The sequence below is a fragment of the Prunus dulcis genome, chromosome 4 (assembly GCF_902201215.1).
Source record: "Prunus dulcis chromosome 4, ALMONDv2, whole genome shotgun sequence".
NCBI lineage: Eukaryota > Viridiplantae > Streptophyta > Magnoliopsida > Rosales > Rosaceae > Prunus > Prunus dulcis.
The window spans coordinates 20,404,983-20,421,010 of NC_047653.1; the positions used below are offsets into that span (position 1 = coordinate 20,404,983).

At 38.7% G+C, this 16,028-nt stretch overlaps 1 protein-coding gene across 1 annotated transcript; it reads left to right on the forward strand.

Moving 5' to 3' along the window:
- Window positions 1-5,190: 5,190 nt before the first annotated feature.
- Window positions 5,191-15,744, forward strand: LOC117624406 (PH, RCC1 and FYVE domains-containing protein 1). The gene is made up of 9 exons (XM_034355617.1): window positions 5,191-5,904; window positions 7,455-7,541; window positions 8,636-8,725; window positions 9,638-9,718; window positions 9,833-10,027; window positions 10,110-12,248; window positions 13,762-13,908; window positions 14,434-14,819; window positions 15,127-15,744. Exons 1-9 carry the CDS (start codon window positions 5,836-5,838, stop codon window positions 15,257-15,259), a joined length of 3,327 nt encoding a protein of 1,108 aa, XP_034211508.1. The 5' UTR covers window positions 5,191-5,835; the 3' UTR covers window positions 15,260-15,744.
- The last annotated feature ends 284 nt before the right edge of the window (window positions 15,745-16,028 follow it).

The following is a 16,028-nucleotide window of genomic DNA, read 5'->3' on the forward strand; positions in this document are numbered from 1 at the left end:
TCGGCCCTTCGAAACTACTGTATCCGGTCACTTTTTGGGGGTGGTCCAAGAACAAAAGTGACTCCAAATGAGGTGTTTTACCTAGGGTAGGAGTTTGGAGTCTTGGTTCCGAGATTTTTCGGCCACCCGAAATCGCTTTGGACACCCGATCTGTCCCGCGCGTGTGGCGGCGCGTGGCCCAGGGTGGTGGCACGGCTCTGGCCAGTTTTGAGGTCCTCGTGTCGTCACGAGCGCGTGGGATTTCGCGGATCTCGATTCGGAGTCCGCTTGAGCCCCGAACGGATTTTCCATATCGCGCGATCCGTGGGTGCAGTGTCGTGTAATCGTTGGATCGCGCTTAATTTTGGATATGTCGGCCTACGTGATTTCAGGATCGCGTAGGATTCGACGGATCGCGAATCGGAGTCCCGGATACTCCGGAATCGCGAACCCTAGGACTAGGGTTAGGGTTTTAAGCGATAACGCGATTTTGGTCAATCCGACCGTCCGATTCGGACCAAATTCGCAGAACATGGTTCCCGTTCTATGAGAAACCTTCAGGGAAGTCCAGATTGGCCATCGGAGACCGTGGACCCCACGGGTCCCGGGTCGGCCGATCTGACAGTTATCGCTTAGCTGAGTATCGGACCTCCCAAAACTGGTCCAACTATCCGAAAAGGCTAGTGTGGGCATATGAGTATTTTGAATCGAAAAGTACGTATTTTAGGAACCGGGGGCAGGGTGTTTAATTGGAATTCGTTTTATTCAGCAGTTTATTAATTTAATCTTTATGGATAATCAGGCACCAGGAACCCGACAGAATTGCAAAGGAGACCTTCAAAGGGTCGCAGTAGCTTGGACCATCTGTGAGTGGACTTTCTTTCATAAATCAGATTTCATGAATGATTTGATGTGCTTTTATGTAAATAAGTTTTATAAATGAGTTTATATTGATTTTATATAAATAAGTTTTTAGAGATGAATTTATTTGAATAAGTTTCTTTATTTGATATTAAGTAAGTTTTATTACGGTTCGGAACATGATCAGTACAGTAACAGTTCTATAAATCTATGCTGCTTATTTATCAATTATAGAAACAGAGTTTGAGGTTGAAATCAGATGAGACAGCAGCACAATTTGTGATTTCAGTTGTTATTCAGATTTTTCTAAAGGCTTTTATTTTAAACCCACCTCGTACCCATTTTCTTTATGGTGATTACCAAGAGTCGGACCGATGTCTACGGACATCCAGTCTGATTATAGTTCAGTCAGTGCACTTGACTTTGCCTCACGAATTTCGGGGACGCTCGGACCGTGAGTGCCAGGATTTGCGGCTCGGCAGACTTGGTGTCCCGAGACCTGCCAGGATTGCGGCTCGGCCGACTTTATGTCCCCGAGACCTGCCAGGATTGCGGATCAGGCTGACTACGGTCCCCTGCATCCTGCCAGAGCGACTCGAGTTGACTTGGTGTCATCGAGGAATCTGCCGGCGGGACAGGCTGATCATAGTCCCCTGATTTCGCCAGTTTGCGGCTCGGGTAGCCTGTGTGACGCCCGAGCCTGCCAGGGAATTGACGGAAAAGACAGGGGTACAAACTGGTGGTATTTTCAAAGGATTTTGAGTTTCTTTTATTAAATTATGATTTTCAGTTATTTTAAATCAGTTTTTCTGATTTTTCAGGCATAGATACCTTTATATTTGTTCAGTTATGCAAGGTTTGAGTACATAGTTTTTATACACGTTTGATTTCAGCACTTTTATGAAAGCTTTGATTTCAGTGGTTTTGTATGAAACTTTCGAGCTTGAATATGACTGATATAGAATGCCTTGAGTTGAATATGCCTGATGCAGAAAGGACGTATTCAATTTTATTTAGCTAAATTTTCTTTTTACAATGGGGGATATTATGTTATGAAAATTGTTTTGAAGAACATTATTTTTGTCCACTCACATTTCCAACCTGTTTTTCACCCCCAGGCCATAGAAGTACGCGGGATCCACCACCGGGCCATTCTTAGCTTCCATGTCTCAAACCAGGTATGGTGTTGTAGAAATCCTCACAACCCTGAGGGACTCAGAGAACGCTCCGATATCCAGATGGAAATGTAGTGATTAGAGTTGAAATTGGTTGATTGACTATTCTGGCAGTTGGTGAAGAATTATTAGCTTGTTTAACATGTGGAAAACTTTGGGATTAGTCAAAATACAGGGGAGACTCTGCCGAATTTTCGGCAGAAGTCTAAGGAAATTTTAAAGCGATATTGAAATAAGAAGGGTAAAAAGGTCATTTGTGCCCGACATTCGCCAGATGTCGGACACGCACAGGACTTGGCTCGAATTCCAAAGTGGAAATTGGGTCGGGTCCTGTCAATTTGGTATCAGAGCATAGGTTTTACTTCCTATAGACTACGCACTCTGTGCATCCTCGCTCTCTTCTCAAGTTGGGCCCAAATGGTGGTGGTATCCGTAGGAAAATTAGATAGTTATCCCGACGTAAGGGGATGAGATTCCCAAGTTGGAAAGGAACGGTACAGATGTTTGAACCGGCAGAGAAATCCCTTGTTAAAAGCTTGTTAAGAGTTATACCTACTTTACTCAGTAAACAAGGAGACTCTAACATATAGCCAAGAAGTCCCCCCGTGAGATAGGTGGACCAAGTAAAAAGGAGTGAGAATTATAAATTGGGTTAATGGTGGTACCGAGGAAAAAAAAAAAAAAGATTAAATTGAAAGAGAAAGAGTAGATTTGGGAAGTTCTGGTTGTTTTACAAAAGAATAGAAAATTGATGGGATTTAGTTAAGGACGATACTAGAATTCTTTAATTTGAATTGGACAAGTATTTCAGAGCCAAATGTGACAGTCAGTCTTATCTACAAGTCTACAGAAGGCGTGAATGCAATAGTTTTTGCCGTAGAATAGAAGATAATGACTGGATCAGGATACGAGAAAAAGGTTTCGTGTACTGTTGTTATTAATAAAGATTGGAAGGTAAGAGGTAGCACCTAGTTACGATCAGGTTAATAGTTGGTCCATGTGGATGCTGTGGTGGTGTATACCCCAGTCAGATAATGGGCAGGCCAAGGGGGACGCTCTGCGCACAGTATCTGGATGAAGGTAATACCAATCAGGAAAAGTTTAAGAGAGATACTACAATGATGATCACAGTTTCCAGTCAACGAATGGCCGCAAGCTTGGAGGCCATCGAACTAGAGTTAGTTTCAGTAGAGGTACCAGCCAGGATGATGATATTGCAAATTGTTCTAAGGCTGGTGTAGCCAGAAGTATGGAGAGACAGGTGGTGATAAGCTCTAACAGGAGAAGTTGCCCTAGTGTGCCAGATGTGGTGGGTACCCTTCTGGACCCTGCTAGTGGAAGGCCAGTCTCTATAGTGTAGAAGTAGAAATCCAGGTTAAGTTTCAGTTGGACTTAGGTAAAAGAAGCTTTTGGACCTTGATTTCAGCTTAATACCGCAATTCACCCTAGACAAACGACCAGCTTAAGAAAATGACTCAAATGGTGAGAAAGTTATTGAGACATGATGAACTACAGTTTCAGAAGGATTTGAGTAAAAAGATGCTGGTTTGAGAGTATGCCTTAAGTGTCAGTTGTTGGATTTCATTGGATTAGATGTCTCCAAGAGATGCCTTACTCGAGATATGGTATGGATCACTCAAGTATGAAGATAGAATGTTAAGCAAGGTCCATTGGAATCTGGAAGTATTGTAGGAAACAAAGAACCTGATTGGATTACGCAGAAAAAGCCTCAAGTAACCAGGATTGGCAAGAAGTTATGCAGACACTAGAAGAAAGATCTTCAGATAAGTATTCTCGATAGTTATCGCCTGAGGAAAGTATAGTGAGAGTTAAGGAAGCAAGGGAGTCAATCCTAACTGTTTATTCATCAGCATACTGATTCATGCTTATAGAATCTTTTATATTGAGATATAGTTAAATTTTCGATATATAAATATATATCCCTAGTTATTTCAAAACGGGGGTATTATATTCTGGATTGTTTTTAAGAATTTCACTTTTTGTCCACTCACAGTTTAAAACTTGTTTTTCGCCCCCAGGCCATAGAAGTACGCGGGATCCACCACTGGGCCATTCTTAGCTTCCATGTCTCAAACCAGGTATGGTGTTGTAGAAATCCTCACAACCCTGAGGGACTCAGAGAACACTCCGATATCCAGATGGAAATGTAGTGATTAGAGTTGAAATTGGTTGATTGACTATTCTGGCAGTTGGTGAAGAATTATTAGCTTGTTTAATAGGTGGAAAACTTTGGGATTAGTCAAAATACAGGGGAGACTCTGCCGAATTTTCGGCAGAAGTCTAAGGAAATTTTAAAGCGATATTGAAATAAGAAGGGGAAAAAGGTCATTTGTGCCCGACATTCGCCAGGTGTCGGACACGCACAGGACTTGGCTCGAATTCCAAAGTGGAAATTGGGTCGGGTCCTGTCATAATGAAAGGTATGAGTTGAGGGTGTAGTTTTATAGAGGAATTGAGATGACACGTGGTGCAATTTTAGAGGGTGAAAATCTTATATGAAATTTGAGATAATAATTTTTTAATAAATATCAGAAAATCTTATCTGACATGGGACATGTGGTACAATTTTAGAGGGTGAAAATCTTATCTAAAATCTGAGATTAGATTTTTTATAATAAATATCCGAAAATTTTATCTGAAATAAGACACGTGGCAACAGAGAATCTCATCTGAGAATCTTATTTGAAATTTTATGGATGCGTGGCAACCTAAAATCTTATCCGAAAATTTAATTCGAAAATTTTATCCGAAAATGTTATCTGAAATTTTAAGTGAGAATTTTATAATAAATAGTGACACGTGGCAACCGAAAATATTATCTAAAAACTTTATCAAAATTAATGATTTAAGTATTTAAAAAATAGGAAATAAATTAAAGTGAATAGTGTTTGCCCTTGCATTTGCCCTTTGGGGTGGAACCAAAAAAGGCAAGGCTGCCACTATTCATATAATGCCTTGCCTTTGTCTTGTCCTTGTCTTTGCCCTTTGAGGTGGAGGTGCTCTAAAAAGACATAATTTTTTACTAGAAAAAAAAAAAAGATAACGGCATTTTTTTGGGTCCTATTTTATTATTCAAACAAAACAGAGAGAATGAAGAGACAGAAAGACCAAAAAGCAAGTGTCAAAAGAAAATTGAGATAATCCTCTCCTCCTTCTACCTTTTTTCCCTTCTATTTCGAGCTCTCAACATCTTTTTATTATTTTCCTACACTTTCTCATATGTAAAAAAAATTTAAAAATAAATATAATTCCACCTCTCTCTCTCTCTATCTCTCTCTCGCTCTCTCCCTCCCTCTTCTCTCTCTCTCTGGAGTTAAAGCTGTTTCTCTCTCTTCTGCAACTCATAATCAAAATCAGATCATACTCACCTGGATTTTCTCACCTTTTCCCTCACTTTTTCACCTAGATTCTCTCTTACACTGACTCGAGTCTTTAAGTCTGTGACTCACCAAGTCACCGATTCCGTAATTCTCGGAAACACTAAACTCTCGCCTCATTTCTCTCTTGGTTTCATTTACACTGGACGAAGCTTGTAGACTTCACTCGAAGACTCCAAGCCTTTGATTTCTGTACAGTTCGGCAGCTGAAGCTGAGCAAATTGGAGTTGAAGAATAGTGGCTACGATGGTAGATGTAAGTGTCGGTGGAGATTTGGGGCTGTTTGGGAGCGAGGATATGGGCTTCGACTTGGAGACTGAGTTGAGAATCGTTCAATGGCAGTGTTTGGTTTTGAGAGTGAATGAGTCCCGGATTGGGGTTTAGAATTTAGAGTTGTTTAGGGCTTTTGAGGAGAAGAAGAAATGTCGCGGACTGATAGGATGCCTTCCGATCTTAGCAGGACCGGGCCGGTCGAAAGAGACATCGAGCAGGTATTGTTCTACGAATTGTTTTCGATTCTTTTGCGGTTTCAGTTGGATCATCTGCAGTTTTAATGGATTAGCTAAAATGTTGAATTCCTAGTGTATAATAATTTGCTTAAACGAATTTGAAGATATCATTAACCTCAAGTTGAGTGGTTTGTTTTGTGGTATGGGATGCTATTTTGGTGGTGATGATGATGCTGTTTCGGGTTTTCTTCAATGTGATCAAGTTGCATTGTGTTGCTTTTAGCATGAAATAAATTGTTGATGGAGATTGTAACTTATGGCATTTGTAGCGACTGTAACTCATGGAATTTGTAGGAGCGCATTTAGTTTTAGTAATGGACTTGAGTAATTGCTGACATTGATATTTGGGTTGTTGTTCAAATGGGGATGACAGACAGTTGACTATTGGGTTTATCTGTTTCAGTGTTTCCTGTTTTTAAACATAGTTCACAGTTGGCTAATCAGGCAATGCCTGGTTTCTTTTTCTTCTGGTCATGTTATTGGTATTTTCATTTTGCTGCCTTTTGAGATATGGATTGGGGGTTTTGGTTGCTCTAAGCTCAGCAATGACAGACTGTAGTTTACTTTATGAGTCTATCAATGAGGTTGCGGTTACCTTGTACATAAAAGAATGCAAAACACCAATTAAATTGATCATCAATCTGAGTAAGTCTTGGTCAGCTATCTGTTGCTGTAATCTTTTCTATGGTGTTCACTGTTTTATCACAGACAACGAATTTTCTCTATATAGTGGTATACAAATATGAGAAGGTCAGGGAACTGAAACTGGATCAGCAGCAGTATTTGTTCCTTGCAAATGATGATGGCTGATGCACATAATTTGGAAAACATGAAGGATGTTTGAAGTGGTTTCAGTATAATTGTATCCATTCAAAAGGTACTGGTTAGTGACCATGGGATACCAAAGCAAAAAATAAAATAAAAGAACCAAAAACAAAAAACAGAAAAGAAGAAGAAGCAGATGAAGAAGAAAGGGGTTTACTGGAATAGGATCTTTCTTTGATGATAATCTGGGGCAATAATTGAATGATGATGAAAACGAATTAATTTTTTTAGATTTGGAGAATCAGAACGTTCTCCCTCATCTGAATCCTCCCTTGTCGATATGTTACTCTTCCCAAAGAGTGAATTGTCTGGAGTGGTTACTGTCATCTTTAGTTAATTCAATTTGATTATCTATCGATTAAATTTAGTATGGCCTAACCATGACATTACCTGGTCCCATGATTATTACGCTATATAAGATTATGGGTTTCTGGAAAATATTAAAATATGGTGAAACTCAATATGAAGTCTTAAAAGGAATCGTAATACTAGAACTCATTTTGAATTCTTGCTCCTCCATATTTATGCATTTTTTCCTTAAAATATCTATTTGCTCTTCATATTTTATATAGCTAGGTGATTAATGCTTATGCAATTTACTTATCGTTTCCTGTACTTCTCTGTAGTTCTTCTTCTTAGTATTTTCTTCCCATATGCAAATGTGCTGAATATGCTTAACTTAGATTCTTGATTGTCCTTTACTACAGGCTATTACTGCTCTGAAGAAGGGGGCATACTTGCTCAAGTATGGAAGAAGGGGGAAGCCTAAGTTTTGTCCCTTCCGTCTTTCCAATGTAAGTTTGGTCCTGAATTTCCTGATTTACTAATGGAATATGGTATGTGTGTCTGCCTTTCTTCATATCTATATTGTTCTTTTCTTTTCCTTGCAACAGTATCATATGCATCCTTTTCTCCCCCATTTGAATGTTTTTCCTTTCTGATAATCAGTTCATTTGAAACTAGATTTCTTCTCTGCCCCACACCCCCAAAAGGTATGAGAATGGGTTGGTTTTGGGACCCAGGAGCCCACCTCAAACCCATACATAATTATGGGATCTTAAGTTCTTAGCCCAACCTTGTCCCAAATCAAAGACAGCCTTAACAGACGGAGTGTGGAATAATGTGGTCTGTCTTGTATGCATGACACCATGCATTGGAAAAAAAAAAAAAAAATCTCCTTAAAAGGATAAATCCAAAACTATACATTAGAGCACAAAGGAACTGATGATCAGAGATTCTAGCTCTGTAATTAGGTTATTTCTCATTGTTGAAACCTCTTTCTGCATATCGGTGGGCGTTATGGTATTCTTTTCTTCCGCAACTCTATTTATCTCTCAGAAATACAGAGCCATATAACCTTTACGCACCTCAATAGTACTTTTACTCACCCAGAAAGGGTCTCATTGTAAGGAATTGGATAATAAAAACAATAAAATTTCTGCAAGTAGGTTTATTGACAGCTAAAGCATTGTTGGTTTTAGCTGTATGCAACAATGCTTTTAGCTGTATTCATTGTTTCCAAAAGTAGTCATACAGAGTTCTAAACACTCAATATCCATGTGAGATAATAGTATTGTAATTTGTGACAACTCAAATGCCAAGTAACAAATTGAGAAAATTAAAGTTATAGTAGCTTTAGTGCCATCTTTGAACAGAGGAAGATTTAACTACATTAACATCTATTCAGCAACAAATAAATTAGGCTGAATCAGATAGTATTAAAGTAATTAGCTACCCCTATGCTGGTTCCTCCGCAACCCTTTCATTGGATCCCTTTATTATCAACAGTCTTATATGATATTTATTCATGGGCATGTAACTGTGGTTAAAAGTTGTGCACTCCTTAATACAGTAGTTTCATGACCCGTCTTTGCATTCTTGCTTTCAGGATGAATCAGTTCTAATATGGTTCTCTGGCAAAGAGGAAAAGCACCTTAAGCTAAGCCACGTGTCTAGAATTATTACTGGGCAACGCACCGTAAGTGTCTCACTGTTAAGATATCTGTATATCTGTACTTCACATGTTCGTTAATATATTAATGAATATTAACAATGTGGTTCCATGGCTACATAATGTGATGATTTTTGTGATTGAAAGATGGTTGCAACCCTGAAAAGGTTGCTAGTATTTTGATCGATTACTTGTAAATTTTGTTTTCACAAGAATTAGAGTACATATTAGCGATTATTTTTGTCCAAACCTTGCATAAGCTGATTTGGAGTTGGATAGAATCAGTTACATCTGTTTTAACCTCAGCCTGGCACCTTATTTAGGCTACTCTTTTTAGATAAGTTCTGTGTGTAATGGGCCCCAGTTAGTTGTCCTACTTGCCAACTTCTTGCTCCTTTAGTGCACCAATGCATTAATCAGGATGCATTTGTGCTGATACCAATTGCTTGACCAGTGATTCCCCTTGTTCTTGAAGCTTATAGCTTACATTAAAGCATACTTTGCACTTTGAAGAATGAGGTACAAGTTTACCTGTTTTTCATTTTTCAATCTTTTGTCTCTCGATCATACCATTCTGGATCGTAGGAAGCCTTGAATTTCGCTGCTCATATGCCATTTCTTGCTCTTTCTCCTTAAATTTGTTGGTGTTCTAACAATGGTGGTTCCTTTGTAATTTTTTTTTTGAAGTATTGTTATTTTGTGATACATGTAAAACTCGTGCTTTCTCATTATCTCAATCGCATCTCAGTGATTATGCCTGCATATGTTTTTTCCCATGATTGATTTTTGTTTGCATTTTATTTAAACCTGATGCTTCATGTGTTTATACATCTGCAGTAACTTGATGTTAAGTTTTCCTTAAAATAGAAAGATAATGGATGTTAAGTCAGAATTTTTTTTTGTTTTGTACTGATCAAACATGGTCTCCCATTCTTCCAGCCAATCTTTCAAAGGTATCCACGCCTTGAGAAGGAGTATCAGTCATTTTCTTTAATATATAATGACAGATCACTAGATTTGGTAAGATTTATTCTACTTATATCCAGGTCTTCATATCATAGCTTCTATTCTATTGTCAAATTAGAAATCTTTTACTATTGTTTTCTTAAATTTAGTGATCTGTTTCTTCTGTAGATTTGTAAGGATAAAGATGAAGCTGATGTATGGTTTAGTGGTTTAAAAGCATTGATATCCCGCAGCCATCATCGAAAATGGAGAACAGAGTCAAGGAGTGATGGAATTCCATCCGAAGCCAATAGTCCTAGAACATACACGCGTAGAAGTTCTCCTCTTAATTCTCCATTTGGTAGTAATGATAGCTTGCAGAAGGTATGGTTTCTTGTTCCCTTGTGTACTTTTCTTCACTTATGCTGAAAATTGAATTAAATCCTTTGTCTTTTGTTCAATTCAGGATAGTGCGGATCACCTTCGCCTTCATAGTCCATATGAAAGTCCTCCTAAAAATGGTCTGGATAAGGCACTATCAGATGTTATACTGTATGCTGTTCCTCCCAAGGGTTTCTTCCCTTCAGATTCAGCCAGTGGTTCAGTACATTCTGTGTCATCTGGTGGCTCAGATAGCGTACATGGGCAGATGAAGGCAATGGCAATGGATGCTTTTAGAGTTAGTCTATCCAGTGCTGTTAGCTCATCAAGCCAAGGATCTGGACATGATGATGGTGATGCCTTGGGGGATGTTTTCATGTGGGGAGAAGGCACAGGAGATGGTGTTGTGGGTGGTGGTTCTCATAGAATTGGAAGTAGTAATGGTGCAAAAATGGATTCTTTGTTGCCCAAAGCCTTAGAATCTGCAGTTGTACTTGATGTCCAAAACATCGCCTGTGGTGGACGACATGCTGCTTTAGTGACTAAGCAAGGGGAGATTTTCTCTTGGGGAGAGGAATCTGGAGGCAGGCTTGGGCATGGTGTTGATGTTGACGTTCTGCATCCAAAGCTCATTGATGCACTTAGTAATATGAACATTGATCTTGTTGCTTGTGGTGAGTACCATACTTGTGCTGTTACCCTTTCTGGTGATCTGTACACATGGGGTGATGGAACTTACAATTTTGGTCTACTTGGACATGGAAATGAAGTGAGTCACTGGGTGCCCAAAAAGGTGAATGGACCTTTGGAGGGTATACATGTCTCATCAATATCTTGTGGACCCTGGCACACGGCTGTTGTAACCTCGGCTGGGCAATTGTTTACTTTTGGTGATGGTACTTTTGGTGTTCTAGGCCATGGAGATCGAAAAAGTGTTTCAATTCCCCGGGAAGTGGAAAACTTAAAGGGCCTTCGCACTGTGCGAGCAGCTTGTGGTGTTTGGCATACTGCTGCCGTTGTAGAAGTCATGGTTGGGAATTCAAGTTCCAGTAACTGTTCTTTAGGGAAGTTGTTCACTTGGGGAGATGGTGATAAGGGTAGGCTTGGGCATGGTGACAAGGAAGCAAAACTTGTGCCTACCTGTGTTGCTGCTCTTGTAGAACCCAACTTTTGTCGAGTTGCTTGTGGACATAGTATGACAGTTGCACTTACAACGTCTGGTCATGTCTACACAATGGGCAGTCCTGTTTATGGTCAGTTAGGAAATCCTCAAGCTGATGGAAAGCTCCCCACTCGAGTTGAGGGAAAGCTCTCAAAGAGTCGTGTGGATGAGATTGCTTGTGGTGCCTATCATGTTGCAGTTTTAACTTCAAGAACTGAAGTTTATACTTGGGGAAAAGGAGCAAATGGTCGTTTAGGTCATGGGAATATAGATGATCGGAGTTCCCCAACATTGGTTGAAGCTCTGAAAGATAAACAAGTCAAAAGTATTGCTTGTGGTGCTAATTTTACTGCAGCTATCTGCCTTCATAAATGGGTTTCAGGAGTTGATCAGTCAATGTGTTCGGGTTGCCGCCTTCCATTTAACTTTAAAAGAAAACGCCATAATTGTTATAACTGTGGGCTTGTGTTTTGTCATTCGTGCAGCAGTAAGAAGTCACTTAAGGCTTCTATGGCACCAAACCCCAACAAACCTTATCGTGTCTGTGATAACTGCTTTAATAAACTGAGAAAAGCTGCTGAAACTGATACTTCATCACAAACTTCTATGAGCAGAAGAGGAAGTATCAATCAGGGATCAAATGAGCTTCTTGATAAAGATGATAAATTGGATTCCAGATCTCGTGTGCAACTTGCCAGATTTTCTTCGATGGAATCTCTGAAGCATGTGGAAACCCGTTCTTCAAAGAAAAATAAGAAACTAGAATTTAACAGCAGTCGAGTCTCACCTGTTCCAAATGGAGGTTCACAGTGGGGAGCTCTCAATATTTCTAAATCTTTTAATCCAGTATTTGGGTCATCGAAGAAGTTTTTCTCAGCTTCTGTCCCTGGATCAAGAATTGTTTCTCGAGCTACATCCCCAATTTCGAGGCGCCCCAGCCCACCTCGTTCTACAACACCAACTCCAACTCTGGGTGGACTTACATCACCAAAGATTGTTGTAGATGATGCTAAAAGGACAAATGAAAGCCTTAGCCAGGAGGTTATCAAACTGAGATCACAGGTACCCCCTACTTTTCATTTTGTTTTGCACAACTAGAGAATAGGTGCGCAGCACTCTAGTAAGCCGGCTGCTTGTGAAAATTGAGCTTGTTTACTTGATTGTCTTTTTCTCCTTTCACCAATTTTTATTCATGAAATAAACATTTGTCTATGGACCTCTGTACCACTTAATTTCAACTTAACATATTTCATTTTGGATAGAAATGCTATACAAAACATCCAGTATTTGAAATGTGTCCTGATGAGTATGTGGATTACTATAGGCAAGCATGCCTTTTAAATATTTCATCATTGTTCTGATGCTTAAAATTCTCAAGTAAATGCCTCTCAACTGTATGAAAGGCTACTTGAGAAGGAAGAGATTGGTAAACATCCTTTTATCTCCAAATCAGTAGCAACAATTCCAGCATAAAGTGGTTAGTTTGGTGTTGTGGTTTACAGTAAATGTGTTATATGACTGTCACATTTGGACTAACATAGGACCACGTAGGTTAAGAGTTTCTTTCAGATCCGTCATGGGTCAGTTATGTTCTTTTGGGTTTGACATTATGCAAATCAAATTTCGCACTGATACCTAAACCAATTTTTTATGACGATAGTTATTTTCTCAGGTCTGAGTTGATAGGGATTTTAAAATACTTTAAACAGGCTGAAATGGTTTTTGGTTGACTTGCTTGTTCCATCTAAACTTAATGTATTTGTAGTTGGATTGGCCTGGATTTTTAGGGCATCCCCCTATGATCTATCTTTGGTGAATGATTAGGCAAGTGCTTATTGATAGGGTACAAGGCGAAGCATAAAGTAAGTGGTTTAGGAAGTAAATTAGTCAGCTATTTTAGCTTGCAAGAATTTCAAGCAACCACAAGAAAGTCTGTCCAACTTTTTGAATTTATGATAGTAACAATGTACAGTGCAATAGTAGATACCAAAATCCCCCTCCCCTCCCAACAAAAGAAATTGTTTCTTGACGCGAAGATGAAATATGCCTTTTGATCAAATGAGTGCCAAATAAAATTTAATAAGCGATAGAATTTCAAAAAAATCAAGATGGCAACTAGCCATAATTTTTCTGGATAAAAATTCATCAACAGGTAATTGAATTTGAATTTAGTTATTTTCAAATTAGAGGCAGACAATGATGCATGAGTTTTTGTGCTTAAGTGACTAAGCAATTAACAATAAGAAAAAGAAAGAGCAAAAGTTAGAAAGTGAAACAATCATGTTAGTTTTTCAAATAGAAAAATGATTGTTTTCTTAGATAAGATAAGAAACACAGCAAGAGAGAAAACAAAGGAAAGAGAAAAATTAAGCAATTGAAATAATCATGTCAGTTTTTGAATTTGTAGCAACATGACTGTTTTCTTAAATAATTGATTTTATGATTCTACTTTGATCTAAGAAGTGGTGTTGTGCTGTTCGTACCCTTCATATTCATTATCTAGGCCCCAACATTCATATTAGGTGTGTTCAGTTTTGTCTTTGTGCAATATGTCTGACTAGTTTTTATTTCTTAGGTTGAAAGTCTTACTCGAAAAGCCCAACTACAAGAGGTTGAGCTGGAAAGAACAACTAAGCAGCTGAAGGAAGCAATAGCAATTGCAGGTGCAGAGACTGCAAAATGCAAAGCAGCAAAGGAAGTGATCCAGTCACTTACCGCCCAAGTAAGATAGATGTTTACATGTGTTGGTAAAATAGTTATTGAAATTCACCAACCATTGTGTCAAATGTAGCCTGTTAGTTAGATTGACAAATAATTGTTATTTTCCAACCATTGTGTCAAATGTAGTCTGTTAGTTAGATTGATAAATAATTGTTCTTGATAAAAATATGATTGAATTCTAGCTAGAGTTCTTTTTTTTACCACAAATAGTAAAGAAATGGACCTCAGTTTGATTTATGGTTTTCATTTGACACGTAGTGGCGGCTTGGTTAGTATCTCTGCTAGATTTTTCAAGTTGTTCTATCTCACGTCATAACAAATGTGTTTTACATGTTAAACCACATGGGATGATGTTTCATTGTCGCCTGTAAATTATCTACTGTTCGATGTAATTTTCCTGAGTCAGTTCTGGAGATCTATTAATTGGGCAGACCGTTGTAATAAAGCATACTGTGTATTTTCACTTATGCTCTGGTTGGCCTAGTCTTGCTGATGGTTCATTTTGTATTTCGTATATGGTGACCAGTTGAAGGACATGGCTGAAAGGCTGCCTGTTGGAGCAGTGCGGAATATTAAATCACCTTCTCTTGCTTCTTCCTTGGGTTCAGATCCTTCCAATGAAGTTTCTTGTGCTTCAACTGACCGATTGAATGGTCAAGTAACATGCCAAGAACCAGACTCCAATGGATCAAATAGCCAGTTGCTTTCTAACGGGTCCAGCACCACCGGTACCCGCAGTTCAGGTCACAACAAACAAGTCCATCCCGATGTAGCAACTAGAAACGGGAACAGAATTAAAGAAAACGAATCTCGTCATGAATCTGAATGGGTTGAGCAAGATGAGCCTGGTGTATATATTACACTGACTTCCCTACCAGGAGGTGCAAAGGATCTCAAGCGAGTCCGCTTCAGGTATACTGTACTTACCTACATAACTATATATGTGCATGCATGTGGTTGGATTTTTCTTTTTGATGGGAGTGCATATATACAAGGATAATGTTTTCATACGTGCGTCAGACTGGCACGTATGAATTTGGGCTACACTTTCAGGCAAGAAATATTTTGCAACATAAAATCGTCTAGCACAAAAACATTTCCATCTGTATATATGTGTATGTGTAAATATTGAGAGATTGAGTCTTTTAGATCCATTATATAAATTTACCATAAAATCTGTATACTCTAGTATTCAACTCTATATCAATGTTGAATGCAGTCGGAAGCGATTTAGTGAGAAACAAGCAGAAGATTGGTGGGCAGAGAACCGGGCAAGAGTGCATGAACAATACAATGTGCGCATGGTAGACAAGTCTAGTGTAGCCGTCGGGAGTGAGGACTTGGCTCGCTGATGTGAAAGTCATTTGTACATGAAATGATCTTTTTTCAGATTCAAGCTTGGGTTGCTAAGGCCGTACTGGTTATTTAGCATTGGCTTTTATTCTTATAAAGGATTGAGAGAAGCAAGGCTTGGTATAGGAGAGAGAATTTAGATGGGTTTGATTGCCTTCTTTTTTTTAATACCATTTTTCCTTAATCTCAAATTTTTTTTTTTTCACCTTGAGTTTGTATTCCATTTTTTCCCTATGTTCCTTGTGTGGGGGTTTGAGGGTGAGAAATGTAAATTCCTATTAGGCTGCTGGCTTTTGTGGAAAGCAGCCGCCATGTAAATTCCATAAGCGAGTGCATCTGCAGATTTGTTTCTTTCGTTTCGGCAATGGTTTATGAATGTGTTCAGGTAATGATATAAGCAGCTGTAACTTGTAATGTATGTCGAAAGGCAATGGTTTTATTTCTTAATATAAATGATACTGGGGAAGGGGGGTTTAATGAGTAAGTAACCACTTGAGCTATAAGTTCTTTGATTACTATATGTCGAAAGACAAATCTTGATTAATCTGATATCTCCAACATGAAAATTTGAGCAAATCTCTTTCATCCTCCATTGTCAGTCCTAATTGATAAGATGACGTCCCAACTAAATGAACAAATAGTCGTGGTACACTGGTTGCAAGGACGGAACTAGGAATTCTTCGACGGTGGGTTAGCTAAAGTTATTAGCTTATATTCTAATGCCCAATTTTATTTTAATATTTATTTACAATTTCTATAATTTTTCTA